The following is a 27,744-nucleotide window of genomic DNA, read 5'->3' as shown; positions in this document are numbered from 1 at the left end:
ATACATTTCTTCTCTTTTTACTCCCATGATTTTATTCAAGTTTCGTACACCACCATGCACACTATAACACACCCCCTATCTCGTACCCTCCACCACTTGTCCTAACGACCACTCGTTCCTAATCCAAAAACCCAAACCACAAGCAAAACCAAACCAAACCGATCAAAGATTCAAAACAATAGCTCCTAGCTAGCTCTACTTTCTCTTTGGCTGATCATCCAAAACAATCCCACAAATGACTCTCAACTTGGGTTGTTCTTGTTCTCCTTGGCTTTTCTCTCACCAATCTCCTCCACTTCCCAAACTCTCTGAAACCTTTGCCACCAACAACTACTACAACAATATTTCTTATTCTCTTACTTTTGTTAACTTCTCTAAGACCCTCAAGACCAGAGTCTCTTCTTTGAGTGAGAGCCAGAATGGGTTGGTTGAGAACTCGGTATCCCAGCTTTTGGACGAGGAGTTGCTTGCTAAGGTTTCAGGTGCTAAGGATGCCAATGAAGCTTTGGACATGATTGGTGACAAGTGTGGAAGAAATGGAGGTGTTGTGGGAGTTAATGATTGTTGCTTGATTATAACAGCTGCACTTGAGCGCAACAATGCTGAGTTGGCTTTGTCGGTTTTCTATGCCATGCGTGCCAGCTTCGACCAAGGTACCAGGTTTATATGTGTTTACGTCATGCAACTTTCTATGTAATGATATACCCTTCATTTTTAATTAAGTGAAAGCTTTGGTTGTTGTTACTTGAAAGTTGAAACTGTTAATTACAATCATAAGTTATCGGATCGGGACATTGTGAATTTGTGATAGATTTCGTGCATCATCAGTTTTCGTGTGGATTGGATTGTAAGTGTCTATCGAGTCTCACTAGTGTTAACTAGGTCGAATTAGGTCGTAATTACAATTTGATTACTACCTATATGGTGTAGCACATATGTGGCTAAATTCGGGGACAAATGGTATTTTCACACCAAACTAGTAATGCCATGTGGCTCACGTATATTGCTCACAACATAGCCTTGATAAGGACGTCATGGATTTAACTGAGAAAAATGGTGGTAATTGGATTGGATAACTATTTTTTGTGCGTTAGTGTTGTATTCTTGTTTTGATACTGATGGTGTTTATTTGATTTTTTTGTCCATGGGCTGTGTGCATTTTTGGATTTGAGGAATGGTGGAAATTAAATTCAATGGAGTTACATAGACAAGATCGATCTGGATAGCTAAATAGAATATGGTACAATTTGTAGTACACCGCAAGTAATTTGGGCGCACATATTTGCTCTTGTTGTTTTGGAATGTGTTAATTAAGTTTTGATAAATGAGATGACTAGGTAGCTAATAAGCTTTATCTTGGTTACATTTTCTCATTTCATGCTGTTCTCCCAAGTTCAAGATTCCTTTATGGCCTGTTTGGGAGTTTAGAGAAGGAGGAGAGTAGAGGGGAGGGGAGTAGTGGGGAGGAGAGTAGAGGAGAATGATTACCCTCCATCTTGTTTGGATGTTTTTATAATTAGTAAGGGGGAAGGGAGTAATTAGTCCTTCCCCTTGTTTTTAACATTGTAATTTTATAAATATAATAAGGGTAAATTAGGTAATTTACTTTATCAATAATTTTATGTACTCTACTCTCCCTCTAAATCTCTCCAATATGGGAGAATTAAAAATGAGGGGGTTGGAAGTAGTTGAAACCCCTTCAAACCCCTCCCCCTCCTTCCTTAAAAAACTCTCAAACAAGGTAATTGAATTACTCCCCTTCCCTCTACTCTACTCTCCCTCCTTTTTTAAACATCCAAACAGGCCATTAGGAATCACAAAAAGGTAATGTGAAGTAGCGAGTCCTATTAAAGTAGTTGAGGTTTTATGACTTTTTCCATCATATTCATCTATTCAAATATGATTACTATTAAATGGTTGTTCAAAACATATCTATATGTGTTTGTGCGCGCACACGCACGTGCGATCTCTTGGTAGCTAGTTTAAACAATATTACTGGATTATAGCGTTAAAGTTGTTTAATTTAGGTCATTCTAAGAATTTTCATTGCTAAACTATTATCTTATATTGATATTCGTTGCAGGTGCTACTGAAAATGGATCTTCTGCTGAGAGATGGAAGTGGTCCAGGCCTGATGTACATGTTTACACATCCTTAATTAGGGGTCTTGCAGCATCATTGAGGGTTTCTGATGCTGTTAGGATAATTGAAGATATTTGTCAAATGGGAGTATCTCCTGCCGAGGAGGTATGAAGTCACAAAACACTAGTGAATTTATTTTATAAGTTCTTTAGCTGATTCAATATTCATCTCTCATCAGTATATCTGGTATTCTACTGAGTATATCTATTTTAATAAAATCAGCTATAAAATATAACATTCCCCTGCTTGTACTTTGGAAATGGGACATATTGCCTACTGTAATGTTATCGGCTTTACAGTGTTTGCAATTTTATGGATGTTGTGCAGGTCCCTTTTGGAAAGGTTGTGAGGTGTCCTAGTTGTATGATAGCTGTTGCTGTTGCACAACCCCAACATGGTATTCAGGTATAGACAGAAAAGCTTTGATAACACGATCTGGTCTAAACTCACTTTGTGGGGAATATCTAGATTTTGATCATCTGAACTATTGCTACTCATGCCACAGATGCGGTGCACCAAAAATTTCTTAGTATTGATAACTTTGATGATACAATTAATGTATGCATAGTACGTCTGTGCAGATTGTATCCTGTGCGAAGTGCCGCTACAAGTATGAACTTATTTCTGGCGACATAGTTAGCATCGAGTCTGAAGAAATCAGGTTTGTTCCATCTGGTTTTGTTTATTTGTCACGAAGTTATGCACTTTGTTCAGTATTCTATTGCTATTGTTGTTTTTCTTTGTGATTATAATAGCTTTCTTTATCCGTCATATAAACATTACACAATTTGTTTGGTATTCCATTGGTTAGCATCTGCAGTAGTTCGACATGTATGAGTTTGCTTCCATTTACTTGCACGGGAATTACATTATGTTTCCAGTTCAAAGTGAATATGTCTCCATATATTGGCTTGTAAACCATTTAACTTGGATTGAATAATTAAGCACTAAGTATAAATACTGTGTCACATTTTAATTCTATGTTGATCACAGAATCTATTAATCTATGATGTTGATGCTGGGATATTTCACTTCTTCTAAGGATCTCCTCCTGCCAAACGCAGGATATTATATTTCACTAAATATAAATACTGTCACATTTTAATTCTATGTTGATCACAGAATCTATTAATGTATGATGTTGATGCTGGGATATTTCACTTCTTCTAAGGATCTCCTCCTGCCGAACGCAGCATGGATGTTCCAGCATGGAAAAGAGGGCTAAGATTCCTGCAAATAATGAAGCAAAGCATTCCTTCTGCTGTTCACTCTATCGTGGTATAGATTCTTGATTTAGAATTTTTAACTACAGATTCTACCCACTATGCACATTGGTAGCTCAGGTGTTTATTTTTGCCAATATGCTCATGCAAGCATTACTTAATAAGATACTTTATATTGCATACCTATTTATTTATTGCAAGTTGCAAGAAACTAAGCCAAAAGGGAACCTCTTTGCCAATCACTGATTATCCAAAGTTTGCCAATGCAATAATCCAATAACATTTGAGGCTCTCTCTCTCTCTCTTTCATTACTTATCTTACTAAAAAAATATAGTACTCACCAATGACACCCTGCCAATGCTTATTTAGTAATAATTCCTTCCACCCTTCCAAATTTCAGGTAGAGACTCCTTCTGGTATGGCACGCACACACAGATTTGCTACTGAAACAGTTGATCTCCCAGCACAAGAAGGAGAAAGGGTTACCATTGCTGTAGCAGCTCCATCAAAAGTTTATAGAGAGGTAGGCCCCTTCAAATTCAGTCCAAAGGCCCCCAACTTCTATGCTGGAGAGCCTATGTGCCTGACAAACCACAAAGATGGCCGAGAATCACTATTGTTAAGAGCACCACTAAAAGAAGGAAGCTCGTCCTTACTTAATCCCTCCATCCTCTTTCCCCTTCTTGCTGTGTTGGTCACTGGAGATGCTGCCTCTGGAATTATTAACCCCAGCTTGCCCCAGTTCCTTTCAGCCGCTGCAGTCACATCTCTTGCTGTGGGGGCTACTGTAAATGCTTTGGTTCTGCCCCAGTTAAATCGAGTAAGCTAGTCTCAAGTTTTCAAGTATTACCTCCCTCTCACATTCTTGATTCTTGTCTTCATTGAGATAATCAAGTTTCTACTAAGACCTTCATTTGGCTGTGTCAGTTTCTTCAGGGCATTAAATAAAATCTAGTTCTGCATATTTCTCCTTTCCTTTCCCCATTTATTCTGTATTTGGTATTTAAAAGAAGTAGATTGAGAAATGGTTACACATTACTCCATACTTAAGTTGGCAGCTAAAGACCACCAATACTCTATTACAAATTATGTATTCTTTAATTTGACAGAAAATTGTCTTTATATCTTTTGCATCTGTCACTTTTAGTTGTAGGCTGGACATGCATACCTCATGATATCATATTCTGCAAATATGTTTAAAACATAGCAGCGAACCATCACAAATAATTAATGATAATGCAAAAAATTATACTCCTTTTTTATTGCATTTTCAGTGAAACATATGAGCAAAACATCCAGAAACACATAATTTATAGAATATTTAAAAACCAGCTAGCCTAGGTTTTTTTAGATTGTTTGTAATTGTCAAGCTAATGTATTACTGCAAATCTAACTAAACTAGGATATCAGTAAATATAAACAGCTATCGGAATGGTTTCATTTCTCTTTTGCAATGTGATTTTTACTCTTTAATTTGATCCATCATGATTTTTCTCATTGAATGAGTTGAGGCATATTCATTTATCCATTGATATCAGCTTCCTCAAAGATCGGTGGATGCAATTGCTATAAAGCAGCAGCTTTTAGCTCAATATGATATGCTCCAGTCTCGCATCAAGGACCTTAAAGAAGCTGCTGAAAAAGAGGTATGCTCTTATGCAAGTTGTAATGGTTGCATGGACAGCTTTCTTTTCTTTTATCAAATGAGTTGAGTGAGTTGGCGTGTGGAGGATAGCCCTCAAAGCTTTCAACATAGGTTTCATGATGTGTGCTGGGACCTCATTGTTATAGGACTAGAAAGGAACTATATATGTGCTAGAAACCCTGATAATAGAATCATTTTGAGTCAATTTTAATTCAATAATTATATTGACAAAAATAGTTTGTTTGAAAATACAAAATGAAGGATTTATCTAGATTAATAAATATACCTCCCTTTCATGTTAAGCAATCTGAATTAACATATTTTAAAACAGTGCTCACTAAAGTAGTCTTCAAATCACAGCCAAAAGACTGCAAGAATATCAAGATTATCTATACAAAGTCCACTCTATGCTTCAGATACAAATGTGAAACTGAGCTTTCTATAAACAAGTTTAGTGCACTGAATTTTTCATACGCAAGGACATAAAACTTTAAGGATCATCATATATTAGTTATGAGTATTCTCATGGAGCACTCTTTATATTTGTATAGTTGGTTGGTATTGGACATTTGGACTAGCAATACGTCTATAAAATAAATGTTGGACAATCCCTGACAAGTCATAGTTGAAGAAAATACCAGAAGAATGTTGTCTTCTTCTCTGGCAATCTTCTAAAATGGGTTCATTCGGGATCCTGTGAGGTTGAAATATCATATGATGCAACAACTATACGATAACAATAACCACATTGTTTCATAAATTATCTGATAAAGTATCTTGATGCTTGATATGAGAAATCCATTTGTTTCTTGTGTAGGTTTGGATGTTGGCTCGGATGTGCCAATTGGAGAACAAAATTTTTGCTGTAGGAGAACCCTCTTATCGGTGAAACCGCCATAACATTATTAGCTCTACTTTCTTAATTTCTGTATAATCGCTGATCTAATTATTTCTGTTAGTTTAGTTGACTTATAGTGTTGTAAGTGTATGAAGGTTTCCTCTGTTTGAAGTTTACCCTCTGAAGTTTTCTTTGGTAATATTTAGTGCTCGGAGAAGTAGAGTCAAAAGAGTGCGAGAAGGCTTGGAAAACTCCCTCAAGGGACGGATTGAACTAATTGACAGCTTTGCAAGAGTATGGTTCCTGCATGACAGAAACCATAATTCCAACCCACCCTCCCAAACAAAATTCTCTTAATTTTGTGTTTCCAAAAGCATAATTTAATGTGTGGTTATGCCATCTATTTTTCAGATTTCTTCAATGATTGAAATAGAAGTAGAATTGGACTCTGACGTACTTGCTGCTGAAGCAGCAAGCAATGTGGTGCGCACAACTTGATTATATGTCTCTTCTCTGCTTTGATCTGACTTGCATAAGATTATCTAACTTGGTCATTCTTGTTTATAGGAAAGTATTGCTGAACAGATACAACAAATAATGGAGCTAGAGAATCTTGAAGAGGCATGTTCTTTTCACTTGAATGTACTTTTGTGACTTCGAATTCAGAGAATTGGAAAAGGCCTTATTGATATTGGTTAAACTGAATTCACCATAAACTTATTTAGTCACAAGAAAATAGATCCTGGGTTTAGGAATGCACTTTCTTCTGAGCCACTGGGCTAATCTGCCATGAGTTCTTGTTGGAACATGAATGCATTTTTGTCTATTAACCTCTAATTTCCTTTGCAGAGATGGAAACTACAAGCTGAAGCAAACGACGAGGCAGAAAGAATTCTTAGTTCCCAATCCATACCCACAGAACAGATTTAAACACATATGGTTGGTTGTTCTACCCAAGTATTAATTGTCTGCAATGCTCTCTATCCATTGGATGTATCTGTTACCAAAGATCTTTTTGATTGAATCAATCAAAAAGCAATCACCATTCCTCTGACATATTACCAAAAGGATGCTAAACAGTGTAATACGTTCAAAAGTCATGAACATACCAATACCATGACAAGAATTTAAAGAATGCAAGATTGTGGAAATGGGGGTTGGTGGCATCAAAAGCTTGGTTTTTTTGGTTGTCTCTGTTGAAGACTTTCCCACGGGCTCAATCAAAGATAAAGGCGTTATATGTAAATTTTGTCTCACTTATATTGTTCATTGAAAGTTTTAAATTGACCACCACATTCATTCCCACAGTGTAGTACAATTTCTTTTCATTTTTTTGGGTGTAAAAAGTAGTTCTCCATTTCAGCGCATGTGTATTAACTCAGATGTTCTGTATAATAATTTAATAAAGGGATCTGTTATGGGTTTTTTTCCTAAGCCTAAAAACTCATTTGATGTCGAGGATAAGAATAATTTTCTTAGTTGGGTCATTCTCTTTTGTCCCATAACCTAGTTATATAGGCCAGTAGTGTTCCTGGCGTGGCTCTGTTGGTTACTGTCAAGTAGCATGGCTCAGGTGTTAAAGCCCAGACAGTTGTAGTACATTGCTGAAACTCCAGTTTGGCACATAAAATCTAGGTGGGTAAAATACTATTTTGATCCCTCAATTTTACTAAAAATTTATTTTTCATCCCTAAACTTTGTAAAGAATTTTTTAATAATATAGAGACAAAAATAGAGATGAAAAAAAAAAATTTAATAGTTTAGAGATGAAAAACAAACTTTTAGTAAAGTTTAAGAACATAAATAAAACATTTTCAATAGTTTAAGAACGAAATATGAGCTTTTCTATAGTTTAGGGACAAAAAATAAACTTCTTGAAGTTTAGGAATGAAAAACAAAATTTTGGTAAAATTTAAGAACCAAAATAGTATTTTACCCAATCTAGATTATAACACACACTTATGGACGACTTCCTACATAATGCTTCTGGACCTGAAAATTATGGGAAGGAAAAAGTTATTAAGATTGCATTGAACTTGGACTTTGAAAATGTGTATTGAAATTTGAACGTGTAATTTGTAAGAAACGGCATCTATTGAAATGTAATTTACTATAAATATCATAATATCAACTGATGAAAGTACACTAACAGCTAAAGTGCACCACCAAAATCGATCTAGAGAAACATAGATCAGGTTCTACAGAACACAGACTTTCCTGCATTCTTATACCAGATAGGAAGACATAAGATTCCAGCTAATTTTCATGTGGTTAGGCATTGATGCCACAAACCGAAGGAGATCTGGCTTTGAGCTCAGCGCTGGATGCAGGTTTTCTGACTTTTGATCCAAAACCTGAAGGAACTTTGCAATGTTGGGAAGTACAAGCTCTCTACAGTGCAGATGTAACAAGGGAACCTTAGATAAAACACTTCCCTTCTGAACATCCAGACCTTCTGGTCTTCGCAACCTATATGGTTTCCCAGTTATTGGCTCAATATCAACTCGAGGCATTTGCTTCCATCTCTGGTGAACAAACCAACCATATTTATAGTCGCCCACAATTGGAGTGCCAAGAGCTTCAGCACAATGGACACGGAGCTGCAATAAAGTTAATGAAATTAGATATGGTCTGACACAAAGGGGAAGAACTCCAAGCAAACACTAGCCTTGGCAGCACACTGATCATGCAGCATCACACAAGAGACTAAGATTTGGCCTTGGACATTTAATATTTACTTGGCCAAATAAAAACACTGCCCTGTGTGTCCGTGAGAGAGAGAGAGAGAATGCAACATTAATGCAATATTGTACCTGATGCTTCCGGCTAGTAAGTGGACGTAATTCAATCCATGAGCATCCATTTATCTTAGGGCCAAGAACCCGATATTCAGTTATTGCCTCTTGAGAGGCTTCTAAACCTGTTTGATGGGCCAAGATGACTCTCTCAGTCTTCCCATCATTCAGAAGCACCTGCAAAGGATAACAATTAGTAATACATTCAAGTTGTTTTCTCTTCCAAATGAATCCATCTAGGGAAGGTAATATTTATTGTTTATGCAAAGATAGAGAGAACCTTTGAAAGAGGAGCACAAATTAAGCCTTCCTTTTGCTTGGGACAGCCTATGACCAAAGCCCAATACCTCTGATATGTTGCTTCATATGCATCATTCCAAGCCTAGATTAAGCATATCACTAATCAGTTTAAAAATAAAAATAAAGTTGAAGCATTCAATTATTTCCCCATCATGTTCAAGAAGTTACATTCACCACCCCTGATCTACATGGTATAATCCGCAGAGTGGGGTATGAGTACCTTACAGGAGAAATTTGCTTTGTTTATGTCACTAAATAACCACTGAAGATGATCGACACTTTCTTTGGTTCTCCCCATCAAGAGGAGGCCACTGCTCTCTCGGTCAAGACGATGAACCTAACAAAATACCTCCATGAGAACAGCAAACTTCCAGTCTCCTAAAGAGAACTAATGATTTGAGATAGAAATTGTAATAGTGGTGGCACAGGTTGCAACCAACACTCCAAAAATTGCACCACATCCATCTAATTTTTTTTTAATTTTTGTGCCAAGTGAGTTAATTCAATGCAAAAGAAGAGAACATCAATGTAAATAAACCATCAAAAACCCAATCATATATCTAATTATATAGGGAGAGGCTTAGATCCAGTGCACAGGACTCTAGAACCAGCCAAACGCAATCATATATATATGTATGTCTATATTGGTATCTTTCCTCTTTTTTAAAGTAGAGGAGGATTCAATGAATCATAGAAATATGACTAAAAGCTTTTCTTATGACTTGGTTTACCAAAATAATAAGCGAATAAAAATGATTGTCAAATTAAAACTTCCTTTATATATATATATATATATATATTTCTTAACTTCCTTAAGAAATAGAACTTTTACGTCTTTGCATTAAGGGGGACAAAGTACTCAATGGTATTCATGAAACAGAAATAAATAAACACATGGTCAGTAATGATAAGATGATTACAGCAGTAAATGAACCAAGCCGTTCATAAACAGCTTGGCTTTGGCTCGATAAAAAACCTTGTTTCAATTTGTTTATAAATGAGCCAAACTTGAGCCTTAATTTTAGGCAGATATAGCACATATCTGCTTTCTCAACTAGTTACTATCCTATTCAACCTAGTTCTGGATTTCACTAAACAATCACAAACTGAAAAAAAAATCTCAAACACAGAAAAAGCAGAAAAATAACAATATTATAAGTGGAAAAATCTTTTGTAATTATCTGGATCAACAACCTCATTACATAACAATCATTTTTTGAAAGTACAAAGTAATCATCTAAAACTAAAAGCTTACCAACTTAGGACCCTCATCATAATCATAAGAAAGAGCTGCAGCTGCCAGAGCATCCATGCTGTTATGAACAGGCAGATTCCCCTAAGAACATAGTTATAAATATATAAATAAAAAGTTTAAGTGGCAAGTGGCAAGTGAATAAACTGAAGCAACAGTCTATCATTAAAATGAATAGGGTCACAGGATACTGACCTTAACTGGCAGTTTTGGGGGCTTGTTTAGAACAATTATAGCATAGTCCTGAAATTTCAACCACCAATTAACAAATAGTAATATGGGCACAAAAGAATACAGAATCAACAACAAATATAGCCACACAGCATTTTCAGGCAGCAAATAACATGAGCATGAATTAAATGTAAGACATGCCTTGTACTTGACAAGCCTTTGCAAGTACTCTATCTCATCGGCATTTGGATATAGTGTCCCACTTGGAATAGTGTCAAATCTCTTGGAAATCCTGGTCTCAGCAACTGATACAGGTATGTAAACTCTTGCCCCAGCCTCCATGACCTCATTAGGCCTAATCTGTAGGTCAGCTGTATGATTGCAGATCAAGTAAACCCCCATAAAATCTCAAACAGTCAACAAATAGAAGTAGAAATAAAGGGGGGAGAGAGGGGGAGAGAGAACTTCATGTATCCATCTTGTGGATGTGTACAATGATGTTGTCAACAAGTTCTAGCTCAAAAGACACTTAAGGATGGAATACAAGGTGAGACTGTGCATCCAAAACTCACTAGTTGCATGTGTAACTTAACAATTGAGGGAAAAAAAAACTGGGATGGGAGTGAGATCGTGGTTAAAAGCTAGTGTCAGTACCTTCCTCAAAGGTTTCATATGTCCTTCCTTGTCAACATTGGAGTCCTCCGAAATTGGGCATTCTATCTGGACCTAAAAAAGAAGAAATTACATAAGTTAATAAACTTAGTTCTGTAAAAATTCCAAAGTCCCTTACACACTCAATAAGAATAATGATTAGATTTATCCCTTCCACCAGCTCAAAATTTTAGGACAAATGGTACAGCATGTGGTACAATGGTTCAAAACTCTCCACTGTAGCTCCCATTTAAATTTTTTTTTAAATCCTTGTATTGAGCCCATCCATTGAGTTTGGGTCCACACATGCAACAGAGTATTAGAATATTGATTTAAATTACCAAATTCATCATCGTCCTATCAGTTTAAGCTTTTGAAACAACTAGTAGTTTACTAGTCAAAACTCCAACTTAATATGGATAAAACTAACTGAATCAAAACAAACACAGATAAAGTGATATATAAAATTTTAAATAATCATAAAGTTGACAACCCAACCCAACTCTTCACAACCCAAATTAATATACTATTCAAACATAATAACCCACCAAAAAAATTTAAACATTTATACTCACAAGGCCTTTGTTGAAATGTGACTGAATCACAGTGTCCGAAATCTCATCAAAGTAATACTTGACCCAACTGATAGCGGTGACCCGAGTGGACTGACCGGGGATGCTGAACGAGTTCTTTCTGGGTAGAGGATGAGCAGGAAATGGAGGCAAAGACAGGAGCTGCCGAGGCTTTGGACCTTCTTTTGGGCCACCCAATTGGGCTATGTTGTTGGAAACCCGGATTACTGGGTCAGCGTAAGCAGGTGGTGGAGGATAAATTCTAGAGTATTGCCTAACAGAAAACAATATCTGTTGGCGATTGAGGATTTTCTTCCACATGCTAATTCTGATGAAAAAAAAAGGGTAGTGTTGCTATGAGATTTAGAAGCTATAAGTCTCAAAAAGGAAATCAAATAATTTTTTTTGTAAGCAAGATTGATTACCTGCCAGTGCTGGGCTTTTTGGTTAGCATATGACTTTCCTGAAATGGTGCAGTTCACTCGAACTTCTACCCTCTTTCTGTGATGAATAACGAGTGATGGCTATTTAAACTTCATATGGGGGTTATACGGGTCCCTTAAATAAGAATCAAGTACATGCATTAATGTCAATAAGCTGATCAACAACTAGATTCTGATATTTCAAAAAAAAAAAACATTGATATCATAGCAAACTGGGCATCCCCTTTCAGCACAAAACAAAAATTAACATTTATCATGACTCCACAAAAAGTGCAGGATCCATCCATTTATATATCTCCAAAGTACTTGATAGTTTCTAGCAACCGAACAAAGCCAACTTCAACTGGTCAACAAAATGATTCTATATGCTTCTATTTATTTATCTTTTTGGTAAGTATACATAGCTTCTATTTACAACACAATAAACCCATAAAACCTTGTTAATTGCTCTACTTCTGATCCCAAGTCCCAACCATATATTACATAAAAGTAAAGCAAATGAAAAACACTTGGTAAGAAGCTAAAGCTAGTACATCAGAAATTCACACATAGGTGACTTATTCACCAGAACTTCATAATGTTCTGAATTTCAGCTCTGCTTAAACAAAGCAAACCCACAAAAAACCGCAACATGGAAAATCCCAAAACATCTATTTCCCTTTAATAACCTTTACCTTACAGTTTTTCAGCAACCAAACGTCAATCAAAACATAAAACAAGACAAAATTTTCATAACATTCAACTTCAGCTCAACCTTAACACATCTAAACTTTAAAGAAAAATACTTTTTCAATTCATTTTTTTCTCCTCCTTCCCAAAGACCCACAAGGGCCACAACAGCATAAAACACAAAACTTTTTATTCTCTATTCATTTTCTTCCACTTTCTCAGATACCAAACACTAAACAATAAGTTCTCTCTTTTTTTTGTTAATCTAATTACCCATTTCAAATCAAACCCCAAAAACACCAACCATTGCCACAGAATCCTAAAATATCCCACAACACCCAGACCAACCAATCACTGCCTCAAAATTAGAAAAACCCACCTCAAATGTATAAAATCCGATGGTGAGGCAGAGAGAGAGAGAGAGAGAGAAACCTGAAGGTGGATGTTCTTTTTGGTAGAGCAATTTCTGAAAACAGTCTAGTATTAGCAGAGCAAGCTACAGTATTACACCTTTGGGCAAACGGTGCTATATACTGTAGTTTATAGAGTAACTGGGCCAAAAAACCTCTTGATTGGTTTCAATGGCTGGGTTAGGACTTGGGACCAGCCTTTGTACCCAACAAAGGGCCTGGGTTCGGACTTGGGATCAGGCCCTAGGTACCATTTGGTTTAGTCATACTTTTGTTTGGTTAAACCTCAACAGTCACATAAATATGACAATATTATTAAGATACTTGTAATTCAATTGATATTTTCTAGTGTTTTTAAAGAAAACATCCCGAATTCAAATTTCTCTCCCTCAACTTTCAAAATCAATGAAATTTCATCCAAATTTAGAAATATACAATCTAGAAAATATAATATGAAATGAGAGTTTTTTTCTTTGTTATTAGGCTTTCAATTAATAATTTACCAATATAACAATGAAAAGTCTTTTAATTATTAAATTATATATCTAAAATTAAAAATAATGTTGGATGAAAATTTAATTTATTTATATGGGTTCAACAAATTTGTGTCGAAATTGGACAACTTGTCTTGACACAAATAATGAACTAATTTATTTACAGTTGATTACTTGTTAATCAAGTCAACACAAAATTTACAATAACTCGCAAAAAAATTGTGTTGTGCTCCAAGTTAAGTCAAACATTGTCATCCTTAGTCTAAGACGATAAATTTAAGTAATACGTTATCTCTTCTTTCCTTTTCTTTTTTTCATCTGTGATAATTTTCACTTAAATTTTTGTTATATTTTGTATATTGATTGTAAAAAAAAAATTAAGAATATGGTCAGCCAATTGTCTTAACAATCACAAGTGATGAAATATTCACTTTTAAAATTAAATTAATAATAGATTTTACCACTTCAATTGTGAAAGCTCAAATAGTGTAATACACTATAGTTAGTTTAGATCCCAAAATTTAAATTACGACTTAATTGCTTTTACTCTAACTTATCTAAGTGCAAAACAATAGTAAATGATACACAATAACTGGAACAACTCTCTAAGCCATTACAACAAGTAAGCAATAATAAATATAAAGCTTAAAGAAAAGGGAAGAGAGATGTAAACACAAGATAATACCGAGATGTTTTATCGAAGAGGAAACTAAAGTACTCGACAAAAAACCTCTCCGATGCCCTCCAAGCCAAAATCGATTTATTAGTGAATAAAGTTGGAGTGCACGAATATCAAAAAGACCCTCCAAGCCTAATTTACCCTATGTACTTGAACCCTCCAAGTTCTTATTACCAACAAACTTCATGGAGCCATGTCTTCACTAGTTATCTGGATCCCACAATTAGCTTCAAATTGCATCCGTCAATCAATGACTTCTTTAAATGCTTCTCATACGCACCAAAACTTCTCTCAGCACTCATAATGGGCGAGGTAAGTGTTTAGGCTAAGAACCTCTCAAGGATGTGTAAATGGAGAGGTAGGAGTAGAGGAAAACTTTAGAGAAATTGTATAGATGATTGTCGGTTTACAATCTCTAACTCTCAAGTGTATAGCTAGGGTTTTCTCTCTCAAAAGTTCCTTGGGAAAACTCCTTACAATTTCGTGGGTAATGTGGGTTTATATAGTGTTGGTAAAGGATTGAAAAAAAAAAACACTTAAAAAGTTCATGCAGTGAGTTTCGCGAGTCACTCGCAACTTGGCTTTAGTCGCAAAGTGACTCGTGAAATCCAGCCTTGCATGAGACTGTTTAGATTTTAGCATGTGCTTCTTACGTGTTCTTTCGTGGGTTGTCACTCATGAGCCAATTACGAATCCTCCTTCTTCACAGATCTTCACCAAACTCTCACACTCAACCCTTACATTAAATTCTACAATAAATACAGGAAAATAATTGAACAAAATTACAATCAAATTTGACACCAAATTAAAGCCAACATAAAACATAGTTGTAAATCACAACCTTACAAATTATATATAATAACAGGATAAATACGAAAATAAAATAAACATATTTATCTTAAATGTAACACATGCGAATAAGTTTAAGGGTACAAGAAAAAAAAATGGTTTGATGATGACTTGTTGATAAAATATGCTTTTAGAGTTATAGATAAAGTGTATCTATGAGTGGCTTTATGCTGACTAGTTGAGAGATGCTAAGAGATTGAAAGATGAAATGACCCTTCTTTTTTTCTTCTTCTTCTTTTTTTGTTTCTCTTTTTTTTAAATAATTGAAAGACTTTTTTATATTGAGTGAAAGAAAGAAAGAAATTATTGTGGGGGGCAAAAAGATCCTAATGAGAATGTGGGCCTTTTGGGCCGTGTTAAGGAAGGCCGACCTGCTACTGGGTTTAGAATTTGTTGGTACTATGGGTCGGCCCATACGCCGAGGGTCCGAGGATCTAGCCGAGGGTGAACTTACCCTCGGATGGACACCGAAGAACTCGGAATTTCGTGATAAAGATTAGAGGATGACACGGTTAAGGCCAATGGTTAAAAGGGGTAAACCCTAGAATGCCCCAGAAGCACTGGTGTTGAAGAAATGTCAAAGATAAAGGCTGCCACCTCCACATTAAAGACCCTGCACCTACCACCCTGGCCGCATTTATGGGGAAGTGACACCTAAACAGTGGAAGAGAAACTTCTGGTTACTATTCAAAGGCACTGAAAAAAGAAATATCTAGGCTAAAGGGGAGGTAAAGCAATACGTGTACAAAGTATTCAAAAGAGTAGTATTTAAAGAGCAATCTAAGACAGAAAAAGGGATCCCCCCTCTTTGTAACCTAAAGGAAAGAGAAAAATAGAGAGAAATTATATAAGAACAGTTCTCGGCTTACGTCCGAGCAGATTGACTTATAGCATTCTTTGTTGTTTTTAAGGGTTTATAATCTTTGGCTTGCTATTTAGTCCTCAAACACTTCTAACCTGGGTTTCAAACCCACACTCTACAAATCACATTGTTTAAGGCTCGTTGGGCCTGAGCCCATAACTGTTCTTGGGGCCAGGTGCAATTGTGCACTTACAATTATATAGATATATTTTAGTTTTAAGTGAACATATATCTCTTTCTAAAAGTAATAATAATAATAATTCAATGGAAATGAAATTATGGTGACAATTCGGGTTAACATGTCGGGTTCGTGTCATGTCAAAGTAGGAGTATTCGACTAAATGCCTCAACCCAAACCCTACCTATTTAATAATTGTGTCATGTCCCTTCAACCTTAACCCGACCTATTAATGAAGTGAGTTGACAAGACCCAACCCACTTGACAAGCTTAATAAACAGGTCATGTTGGGTTGACATGAGTGTAGCAAAACCCATTTCAACCCACTTAATGTTAAATATGACATCCATATAGAAATAAGTTCTTTACATCCCAAAATAATGCATATACTTCAAGTCTTCTACCCACATCCAAAATAACATAGTTCAACAAAAATATAACATCTATCTAGAAATAAGTTCTTTACATTCCAAAAGAAGAGCATACACATCAACCCAAATTAACATAGTTTAACAAAAATATAACATTCACAAAACTTGCCAAGTACTAAGTATCAATATTAAAAGAGTTGGAGTAGACAGTAGACTAATCATGACTATGACTGCGAGTATCATCCATAGATTCTTTGTTGATGTCCAAATTTATAACATTTTCCACAAATTCATCCAATTTCATTTGTGCAAATTCTATGCCAAAAATATATATAAGTAATTGTAGTATTATCATGCCTCAACAATGTTACGAGAACTAAATAATAATTTAAGATTAATAATTAAAAAAAATTAGATATTTATAAGAATGTTTAGAAATTTAGGGTCTGTAAAGTTTCAATTTACAATTATATCACTTATAAGTTTATGTAATTACTCATTTTTCTTTTTAAGTTTAAAATATAGGTTGGACATAAAAGGTACTTGACAAATATATAATAAAATAAATATTTATTTGTTATACGAGTTAAACGGGTTGTGTTAAATAGGTCATTTCGGGTTGACACAAATAAATCGACGTGTCAAACGTGTCTATTGCGGGTCCTGCGGGTTGACCCGTTTATGACACTTTTTTATCATGTCGTTTATAGGTCGACCCATTTATGACCCAAATCTACTAAGGTCCAACCCTACCCCGTAAAAATCAGTGTTGTATTCGAGGGTCCCGTCAAACATTGAAACCTCTACATAATTTTTTATTATTATTTTAGATTGTTATATAAGTATAATACTATATTATGAAACTAAAATGAGAGGTCTTCTTCCATTTACAAGCCTTAGGCTATTGATTAATTTCACTTAGGGAGCGGAGGCCTAACCTCCAAGGCCTAGCTCACACAAACTGCAATTTGTATAAGAGATATGCTTAAAAGCCCCTCTCAAACCAAAACTCATTAATAAAGGCGATAGTAATAAGAGGTATAACAAAACTCATGAATAAATGTGATATAAATGAGAGTTATGTTTAGGCATAAGGAAGGCTTTAACGAATGTTTGAGCTTGTTTTTTTTTTTTTTTGAAGAAGGTATGTTTAAGTTGGGAAAAAAAGCATATAGATATATTTTATTTTAGCTAAAAAATTAACATATATCACACTCTATAAAAATAAAAATTAAAAAATTCAATAGATATGAAATACATACATATATATATATATATATATATATATATATATATTAGATTATTATATAAATATGATACTGTGTTATAAAACTAAACTGATGGTTCTTCCATTTAAGAACCTAAGGAAGAGGTGGCCACCTCCCAGGCCTAGCTCACAGAAATCGTAATTTGTACAAGAGTTATGCTTTAAGGTCCTCCCAAACCAAACTCATTAATAAAGGTGATTTTAATGAGAGGTATAACAAAACTCACTAATAAATGTGATTGATGATGTGGAAATCATCAGTAGAGTATGCTTGTCAGATGAAGCAACAATCTAGTCCCTGTACTTGCAATGGATGTGAAAAGCCCTCCTTAGATGGTCACCGGTGTGGTGCCTGTCACAAAGTCTCCGATGATAAAGTTAGCGTATAGAAGCTATTAAGAAAGTATAAGAGCTTAAAGTATCAGAGCTTAAAGTATCAGAGCTACGGCGTATTAGTATGTTTGGATGTGTGTATGTACCTTGTCTAGTTCTAAGGGGCGTGCATATATAGCTCTATAGCTCCTAGCCGTTGTAGCCTTAATTGTGGCTTTAGTGCTTCTTTTGTAACGCCTCTGGACTCATTAATGTGGGCTTTGATGAGTTTCTAACAGTTTGAAAGCTAGTTTGTAACTGTCTGAGGCATTGACTCCTCTTATTAATGGCTTGCCTTCCTTCGTCCATGACGTGGCCAGGTAGACGAAAGTGTTTGAAGAGATTGTCTGAGGAAGAAGGTTTGTTGGTCCTATCAGTTGCCCCCCCCCCCCCAAGGTTCCATGGTCGTCCTTATGTGTTATGCCGACCACTAGAAGGTGAAAGGTTTTTTACTGAGACATGACTCTTGGGGTTCCGTTCCGCATTTAATGCGTAGTGGCGGCGCCACGCACATCATGGACACGTGGCATGTTCTGATTGGTGGACTTAATGCCCCACTCGTGTGACCCTTGGGTTTTCCGCTGGTTTTCAATTTTTTGTGCCTAGTTTTTAAACTTCTTTTCTTTTTCTTTCTCAGTCACTTTTTCCTTTCTTTCGCCTTTGCTACTCTGTGCTTCCTCTTCTCCGAGCTGTTCTCCCCTGCAATTTCTTGTGCTTTTCCTTCCCATGGTTGCTTTTTTGAGGTACGGCTCTTTCTTACCTTTTTTACTTTTCGTAGCATAGGTAATTTGTAAGGGTTTCTAATTTTTCCTTTCTATTTTGTGTTTTTTAGGATTTTGTCCCTCTTTTTTCATTTCTGGGGTTCCATGGTTGGTAGCTCTAAAGTTAGGATACTTTGCCCCTTCATTTCGTTTCTCTTTGCACTTTTGGGAGCTTCTCTAAGTGTTTCCCGTACATTTTGCCCTTTAATTGAAGGTTTTGTGTTTGAGGGTAATAGCTTAAGCGTAGTGTTGCTGATCTGTTTCCTTTGCTTCTTCAACCGGTCGATTGGTTCGAAGATTTAGTGGGTGAGCGAACAGTGATGTCGGAGGCGAGATCCAATGAGCTTGAGATGGGGCTGTCATCTAGCAACGACCCAAGGGAGGTGGAGGAAGATACTACGGCTTCTGGCCCAAGGGAGGTCAAGGCTTTTTCTGCCATTGGGGAGAAGTGCGGCTTGGACGCTGAGACGCTTTCTAGGTTTAGGGATAGGTTTTAGTTTCCTGAGAGGGTTAGGGTTCGTTGTCCTCATAAAGAGGAACGAGCCTGCCATTTTTCACCCGGGGAGGTGTGCTTCTACGAAGCTGCTTTTCAGTGCGGGCTTAGGTTTCCTGTCCATCCATTCATTATGGAGCTTTTGGGTCATTTCAATATTGCTCCTGAGCAACTTATGCCAAACTCATGAAGGATAGTGGTCAGCTAAATGGAGATATGGTTGGCAGCCACTGAAGGAGATATGATCAGGGTGGACAAGTTTACATACCTATATCGTTTAAAGGGAGTCCAAGGAGTATGGGTACTATAAGTTGGTGCCTTGGGTCAAGGAGGCTAGGATCGTCAAGGGCCTGCCCTCGTCTTTCAAATATTGGAAATCTCGGTTCTTTTTAATGTCTGGGGATGAGTGGGAGACTCCTTCTGTTAAAGTTTAGGGTGACATCCCTAGGTTGCTCCGTCGATGTAGAGCCTCGAGTTTAGGTGTGTCGTCTTTCTGCCAGTCCTTCGTCCTTCGTTCTTTTGTATATATTTTTATCATCGCTAACTTTCTTGTTTGTTGTCTCTCATGCAGTTAAGAAGCAGCTAAAGCTCAAGAGCAGGTACAAGCAACTCGTCGAGGCAGCTATAGAGTACGTGAAGACGATTGAAGACTTGGTTGACCCGCGAAGTTTAGCTCTTCACTGCTTTGGTCCAGAACCTTCCGCTTACGTCCTGCGCACTATAGAGATCGAGGAGAAGAAGAGTAAGTGTTTACTCAATTCATCATTGTCACTCCCTTTTTTTTAACAAGTGTTTCCCTTTCGCAGAGATGATGATGAAGTTCAACCAGAGAATGTACACCAAAATTAGGACCAAGAAGAATGAGCCCCTTTCCAACCTTGGGAAAAGGGTGGTGCATGTTGTGGAGAAAGGGGTCTCCATCACTCCCGCTACCCCTGTCCCTAAAGCGACGAGGACTGCTTCCCCAACTACCTTGGTGGAAGAGATCACTCCACACTCAAAGAAGCAGTGCATGGATAACAAGGGAAAAGAGAAGGCCGACTCCTACTCGTCCAGTGTTTGGGACAACGCTTTCACGGCTGAAGAGCTTAAGGTCCTCTCTAGCATACCCTCTAACAAGATTGTGGGTCGTCATATCCACAAACTCGTCCAAGTAGTGTACTTGTGCAATTTTATCTTTCCTTTTCCCTTTTTATTTTACATTGTTCTGAAATTTAGATCTTTTTTTCAGGTACTGGAGGAAACCATTCATATTACCTCGAAGTACTTAAGCCACGAGGCAAAGGCCGCGTCAGTAGGATCTTAGGTGGAGGCTTTGGAGGTAGAGAACTCAAAGCTAAAGAAGGACCTCATTGCTGCTATGGACAAGACTAACACTGCCAAGGAGAAGGCTAAGGTCTTGTTTGACTATTTAAGGGCTGAGAGGCAACTGACCCTGGAGAAGGATGAGCAGCTCCAAGCTGTGAAGGAGAAGATCAAGACTGTTACTACCAAGTCCTTCGAGGCCTTTCAGCAAACTGAGGAGTACAACACTGTGTTCTTCAGTTGGTACGACAAGGGTTTCGAGCTCTTCTGGTGATACCTCGTCAAGCATCCCACTAGTGTGGACCTAGAAAACTTAGATCTAGAAGAGGTGGATAAGGAAATGGCGATGGATGAGGCCTCTCAGTCTACTGCCACTGCTCCTGAGGGTGACGCTCCAGAGAATGCTCCAATGCCTCCCCCTGTCGGTGGTGACGAGGCTACTGCTTAAACCTGCTTATGTACATGTTTCATTTTTTTTTTTTTGGTGCCCGTATGTTTTTTAGGCTTTTGATTCTATCTCCAAAATAGTATTTTCATTCTAATTTAAGAATAATGTTTCCTGCCCAATGTTTTTGGGCTCTTGTTTCAGGCAGAGTGTATTTATGCTTACCATTTATTTTTATGCCTTCGTTGATTAGTCCTTCATTTTGCATGCCTGTGACTTGCCAGAATCCTCTTCTGTTTACCCTCATCTGTGAGGACTTGGTCAATTTTAGATTAGGGATCTGGTTGATTAGGCTTTGTTAGTGATTTTTATTCGTCTAGGCTGACTCCTATCACTTAGCCAATTTCTTTAGATGACTAATACCCATTCGAGGGATTTTGTCATTCGGCTCCGACAGTAATTTACATCCGTTTAGGCAAAATCTTATTACTTAGCCAATTTTTAGTTGACTTACACCCATTTAAGGGATCTTGTCATTTGACTTTGTCAATAATTTACATCCGTCTAGGCGGAATCTTATTACTTAGCCAATTTTTAGTTGACTTACACCCATTTAAGGGATCTTGTCATTTGGCTTCATCAATAATTTACATCCATCTAGGTGGAATCTTATTACTTAGCCAATTTTTATTACTTATGGGCTTGCATACAGTACATTGGGATATTAGCTGAATAGTACTTTTATTGCTTTCTTTCAAATATGAATACAATCGTCTGTTACATTTTTTTGTGGTACTTCTTTAAATGCTCAATATTCCATAGTCGTGATAGTTTCTTCCCGTCCATCGTTTCCAAATGATAGCTGCCTTGTCTTGAGTAATGAGTGACCTTGTAGGGTCCTTCCCAAGTTGGACCAAGCTTCCCCTAGGTTGGATCCTTAGTAGCAGGCGTGACTTTATGTAAAACGAGGTCCCCTATGTTTAGCCGCCTAAGTTTCATTCTCTTGTTGTAGTATGCAGCCATCTTCTGCTGGAACTTTGTCATCTTTTGGGATACTATGTCCCTTACTTCATCAAGGCAATCCAGGTTAACTCTCAACTGATCGTCGGTGCTGCTTTCACTAAAGAATTCTTTTCTTAAGCTGTTGATTCCCACCTTGACTGCAATTATTGCCTCGGTGCCATAGGTAAGCCTGAAGGAAGTTTCTCCTGTTGGAGTTCTCGCTGTAGTTCTGTATGCCCACAGGACGTTAGGCAATTCTTCTGGCCAAGCGCCCTTTGCTTCTTCCACCCGAGCTTTGATGATCTTGAGTAGTGTCCAGTTTGTCACTTTTGTCTGTTCGTTGGCCTGGGGGTGGCCTGGAGACGAAAAGTGGTTCTTGATTGATGGAGGAAAAAAATGGTGAAAAGGAAAGATGTTTTAGAAAGCTAAATTGTTTAGAGAAAGAAAGAACTAACTAGCTTTTCAAGAGACACACTCTTGGAATAATACCTCATAGGTAGATTTCTTAGATTCAAATTCAACTAGTTACAATTGAAAGCACCCTTGCTTATTTATAGTTACATAAGCAAGCTGTTGAGTTAATTACAAGAACCCACCATGTGGCTGCCATGTGATTTGGCCAAAACCTAACTAACTTCTCTAACTAACTGATAGGCTATTGTGATTATCACTAACAACCTATCAACTAACTAACTTTCTGTTACAAGTGATAAAGGCTATTAAAAGTAAAACCAGAAATTACTTATTATACAATAGAAGCTAGTAACAGATAAATTTTAAAATGGACTGCATCAGGACTGTCCCTCTTTAGAACACACTTGTCCTCAAGTGTGGCTGGTTGTAAGCTGATCTGGTTCATGATAGGGCAGCAAGTGATGTACATTGAAACTGTTAGAAATACGTAGATGATTAGGTAGCTTGACTTGGTAGGCATTGTCATTGATTTTATGTAGTATAGGACAAGGACCAATCTTCTTTTACTGCAACTTTGTATTAGGTCCAGCAGGGTTCCTCTCCTTGGTCAGGATCACCCATACTAGGTCACCTTCCTTGAAAATCACTTGCATTTTCTTCTTGTCAGCTTTTGCCTTGTACTTAGCATTGCTAGCCTCTATTTTCTTCTTAATATCTGCATGTAGTTGTTGTATGAAGTCAGCTAACTCAATGGTTTTCAGATGCTCCTTCTTGTGTAATGGTAAGCTTGACAAGTCAAGAACATAGTTTTGAAACTCGGACCGTTCAATGAACCGTAAAAAGAAAAGGTTCAAAGTTTTTGAGGTTGGACCAAGGTTCAACCGAGGTCGAACCGTAATGACGTCATAATCAATTTAATAATTATTTAAAGTATAAATAAACATATTAAATTAGAAAAAAAAATAGAAAAATTGAGTGTAATAGTTCAAATAAATATAAAGATTTATCTTTCAAATATATATATTATAACTTTCATAAGGAAAATAAAAAATATTAAATTCTAAACAAACATCAAAAATTTTTGTTATGGCTTAATATTATACACTTTTTATAGGAGCTTGGGTCTAAATTATCTTAAATCCTTACCAAGCCATTTGACTACCTAATCCTTGTCATGCCCAGCCCATTTGACTAGTCAACCATTTATGAAAATTTTTAAAATAAAAAATAAACAAAAACAAAAGCTAGAAGAGTCCGGACAAACCAATAAAATATTTAATAAAATAGAGAACAAAACCCAATAACATTTCCAAAAGAAAGTGGTTGACAGCAAGCATTTAGTGGGTGATAGGAAAGCAAGTTGTCCATCACACAGAGAAGAGTCAATAGACCAGAAGACTCTAGAGTGCAAAGGCAAAAGCAAAACGCAGGAAGAGAGAAATAGACAGAAAGAACCATCGGAAAAAAAGCAGAGAGAAAATATAGAAACAACAGTCGGTGAAAACCGTGATAAAGAGAGTGAGGGAGAGTGAAAAGAAGAATAAGAAGAAATGGCGGTGCGATCTGAAGGTCTGAGGTTGTAGAATGAAGATTCAACAATTGCTGAGCTTGTAAGTACCCAAAAAAGGAAGAAAGAGAAGCTCTGAACTGAACCCGCGAGAACCGTCCACGGTTTTCAAACCCGGGAGGTTTAATCGTGGTTCGCACGGTTCACTGACTTTTCTGTATATGCCGGTTTTTAGAGTTAAAAAAATCGTGTTGATGAACGGTTTCCGGTTAACCCGGTCGCACTGTACGGTCCGGTCCGGGTTTTAAAACCATGGTCAAGAACACTGGCTGGTTGCATCCCATAATCAATCTCAAAGGCTAACAATTCATTTAATTACCAAAACTGATTTACAAAGAGCTTACATTCTCATACTTATGCTAGTTGTTTGGTATTGGCAGCCTCTAGATGGTTGACAAGTGTCTATATCCTATAGGCTAAGGCTTAAGAAATATTCTAACTAACTAATTAGTTACAAGTGGATTAGGATATAGGCATATAGTTGCTTGAAATGCTCTGCATCAGGACTCTCCCTCTTAAGAAGCACTTGACCTTAAGTGGTCTTGGTTGCCACAAGATTTGTATGAATTTCTAGCCTTCTAGGATGATGCAGTTGCCTAGTATAATGAGTTTGCTGTAGCACACCAAATGTTGCTGCTTCTGCACAGCGAAGTCCCACAACACTGAAACTCTAATGTAGATGCATTTGCATTAAGATGACTCCCTTTCTTGAAAGCAAACTTGTCCTCAAGTTTGGTTGACCCTCCAATATTAAAGCCTTCTTCATCTTGACCATTGGTTTGGGACTTACTTTCCCCTTCTTTGGTTGCAATGAGTAGCGAAGCACTATCTTGTGCAAACTACGTGTGCTGCACCTTCCTCCCAAGACGACTTGCCTATAGTAGTTACATGATTGTATGTCTACTTCATCACAAAGAATGGAATAACAACCTCTTGAAACTCTGATTTCATCTCTTTTATTTAAGCAAGACAATTTTTGTTGATTCTTCAATTTTTGCTTGTTCAAAATATCTTGTGACTCCACATTCTCATAACTACTTTTCTCAATCAACAAGTCACAAATTATTCCTTCAATGCAGAAATTAATTGGAAAAATTTTACCTTTACGGTGTTTGTCTTCCTCCATTTATTGCTTTGGAGCTTGCAAGGCCTTTGTTCCTAATGATAAATCATTTTTGTACTCAACAATAACAGCTGCTTCATCCATAGACTGATCATAAACAGGTTTAACCACATATTTCATGCTATCACTCATTTCTTTCCCTTCTTCACCAACCTGTTCTTCAATGTAATTATCAAAAATAGGATGCCCCACGTCATGATATTCTAAATCTTTAAACAACAAATCTTGATCTTCTAACTCTTCTACCAACAAGTCTTGATCTTCTATCTCTTCAACCACCAAGGTTTCACCCTTTGACAAAACAGGTTGATTATTGGCTGGTATCTTGGAAACTTCATTAGATCCAGTGGTATTTGACCCAATCTCAACATTCATGGTTGGCTGCCTCCAATGCTTAGTGAAGTTTGATGCAGTACCACCACTTGGACTGGTTCTTGAATTGAAAAGGGCTGATTGTGATCTCTTTGTTTGCTGAGTCTCAATCAACACTGCTCTATTTGCTGCATTTGAATTTGTCCAGCACTTATGCAAGTTGCTATAGTGGGTTTGGATTTGGTTGTACGAAAAAAAATTGCTTCCTGAGTTTCTGTTTCAGCTTCTCCCAAATTTGAATCTTGGTTTTTCCTTCCCTCAATCTTTGAATCTTCAACTGCTCCCACCAAAATCTTGCCTTGTCTCTCAAATTAGTTGCTGCCAATTTAACTTTCTTGGATTTTGGAATATCATAACAAGCAAAGAACTCTTCAACTTGGCTAAGCCAATCCACAAACTCCTCATGATCCAAGCTGCCATCAAATTCAAGGACTTCAATCTCAAATCTTGATTCCCAATTCTGGTTTGGCATCTTTGGTTGAACCCTCACAAGATTGTGGCCATACGTTTCTTGTCTCCTCCTAGGAATATGAACAAAAGGTTGTTCATAATCCTCCTCATATAAAGCTACACTTCCAACAGTATCATGCTGGTAGTATTGTTGTTGTATCTTCCTATCTCTTCTCAATTGTTCAGTCAAGGCTTGTAGTTGCCTCCTCAATAATTCCACTTCAGCTTCTAAGCCATTTTGAACCCTTCTACACCTTGGTCCATTGGCTGCAATATCATCTTCCTCTACTACAAGAGCAGCTTGCTTCTTGCCCTTATCCTTCCTTGTCTTCTCAAAAACCATGGCTTCTTGCTACTCAAACTAATTGCTAGCACATAGGAAGGCTTTGGTTTGGGAAGAGAGGTATTTTAGGCTAGGAAAAACAATCAAGACTGAATCTTGATAGGTTCTTGGACAGAAAATGAAGAAACAAATTGCAAACGAACTTAAATCCTAAGGATCTCAAGCTCTGATACCAATTTGATGCAGGGAATGTGATGGGCTGTTTGGTGTATGGTTTAGAAACAATGAAAGGGCTAAGTTACTTAGAATAAATTGATAGGTAGATAAATACCTCTGCAAGAACACTTACCCAAATAACACACAAAGGCTAACAATTCATTCAATTACCAAAACTGATTTACAAAGAGCTTACATTCTCCTACTTATGCTAGTTGTTTGGCATTGGCAGCCTCTAGATGGTTGACAAATGTCTAAATCCTATAGGCTAAGGCTTAAGAAATCTTCTAACTAACTAACTAACTAATTAGTTACAAGTGGATTAGGATATAGGCATATAGTTGCTTGAAATGCCCTGCATCATTGATCCCCAATCCTGAGCAAAAGTCTCTGAAGCTTTAACTGTCAAATTGCCACCGTTGTCCAATATGAATATTCGTAGTATCCCGAATTTGCAAACTATATTCTTCCACACGAAGTTCTGGATCTCTGCCTCCATAATGGTTGCAAGTGCTTCTGCTTCAACCCACTTTGTAAAATAATCAATAGCGATCAGTAAAAACTTTACCTGTCTTTTACCTCTGGGTAGTAGGCCCATGACGTCAATTCCCCACTAGGCAAATGGCCACGAGGAGGCTATTGGCGTTAATCTCTCTGCTGGGATGCGCTAAACATTCCTAAATCTTTAACATTTGTCGCATTTATCGACAAACTCTCTTGCATTCTTTTACATAGTAGGCCAAAATTAACCTATTCTGATTATTTTACTTACTAGGGACCTCGGGCCTGTATGATCTCCACAGATTCCTTCACGAACCTCCTCCAGTATGTATTTGGCCTTGCTTTCGTCGACGCACTTCAGGTAGGACATGGAGAAATCTCTTTTGTACAGGGAGTTGTTCATGATAATGAACCTGGTTGCCCTCTTCTTGACTTTCCTAGCTTCCTCGATGTCTTGTGGAAGTCGTCCATCTTGGAGGTAGGATAGAATTGGGGTCATCCAGCTGTCTTCAATCTGGATGGCGAAAGTGAGGATTTCTTCAATGCTAGGATGCGTTTGGACTTCCATCATTAAACCCATGCTCGTCGACCGTACTCCTAACGACGCCTATTTTGCTATCTCGTCAGCCCCCATATTATGGCTTCTAGGGACTTGTATGACTTCTACTCGGTCAAATTCTCGAGCCAA

At 37.1% G+C, this 27,744-nt stretch overlaps 3 protein-coding genes across 4 annotated transcripts; 1 reads left to right on the top strand and 2 right to left on the bottom strand.

Annotated features, from left to right (window-relative positions):
• The first annotated feature begins 67 nt into the window (after positions 1-67).
• On the top strand, positions 68-7,296 carry LOC142618991 (uncharacterized). The gene is made up of 12 exons (XM_075792068.1): positions 68-653; positions 2,084-2,247; positions 2,470-2,547; positions 2,724-2,803; positions 3,336-3,420; positions 3,767-4,186; positions 4,905-5,012; positions 5,829-5,896; positions 6,056-6,143; positions 6,261-6,332; positions 6,417-6,470; positions 6,699-7,296. Exons 1-12 carry the CDS (start codon positions 236-238, stop codon positions 6,777-6,779), a joined length of 1,716 nt encoding a protein of 571 aa, XP_075648183.1. The 5' UTR covers positions 68-235; the 3' UTR covers positions 6,780-7,296.
• A 628-nt stretch (positions 7,297-7,924) lies between these two features.
• Positions 7,925-13,268, bottom strand: LOC142619001 (RNA pseudouridine synthase 3, mitochondrial). Of its 2 annotated transcripts, none has more exons than XM_075792078.1 (11): positions 13,135-13,268; positions 12,016-12,148; positions 11,594-11,918; positions 11,022-11,093; positions 10,569-10,727; positions 10,392-10,439; positions 10,200-10,280; positions 9,165-9,281; positions 8,925-9,026; positions 8,663-8,821; positions 7,925-8,449 (listed from the first exon to the last, which is right to left on the bottom strand). In XM_075792078.1, exons 2-11 carry the CDS (start codon positions 12,042-12,044, stop codon positions 8,075-8,077), a joined length of 1,467 nt encoding a protein of 488 aa, XP_075648193.1. In that variant the 5' UTR covers positions 12,045-12,148; positions 13,135-13,268; the 3' UTR covers positions 7,925-8,074. The 2 variants fall into 2 exon arrangements, with proteins under 2 accessions (XP_075648193.1, XP_075648200.1); XM_075792085.1 differs by having other exon boundaries at positions 13,082-13,202.
• Positions 13,269-22,052: 8,784 nt separating this feature from the next.
• LOC142624407 (uncharacterized) lies at positions 22,053-25,237 on the bottom strand. The gene is made up of 3 exons (XM_075797975.1): positions 25,213-25,237; positions 23,176-23,259; positions 22,053-22,486 (listed from the first exon to the last, which is right to left on the bottom strand). The coding sequence occupies exons 1-3, from the start codon at positions 25,235-25,237 to the stop codon at positions 22,053-22,055; spliced, it is 543 nt and encodes a 180-aa protein (XP_075654090.1).
• Between the last annotated feature and the right edge of the window lie 2,507 nt (positions 25,238-27,744).

Source organism: Castanea sativa, chromosome 1 (genome assembly GCF_040712315.1).
Source record: "Castanea sativa cultivar Marrone di Chiusa Pesio chromosome 1, ASM4071231v1".
NCBI classification, from domain to species: Eukaryota; Viridiplantae; Streptophyta; class Magnoliopsida; order Fagales; family Fagaceae; genus Castanea; species Castanea sativa.
The sequence above is the reverse complement of the archived record's forward strand: the minus strand, read 5'-3'. Positions and strand labels throughout refer to the sequence as shown.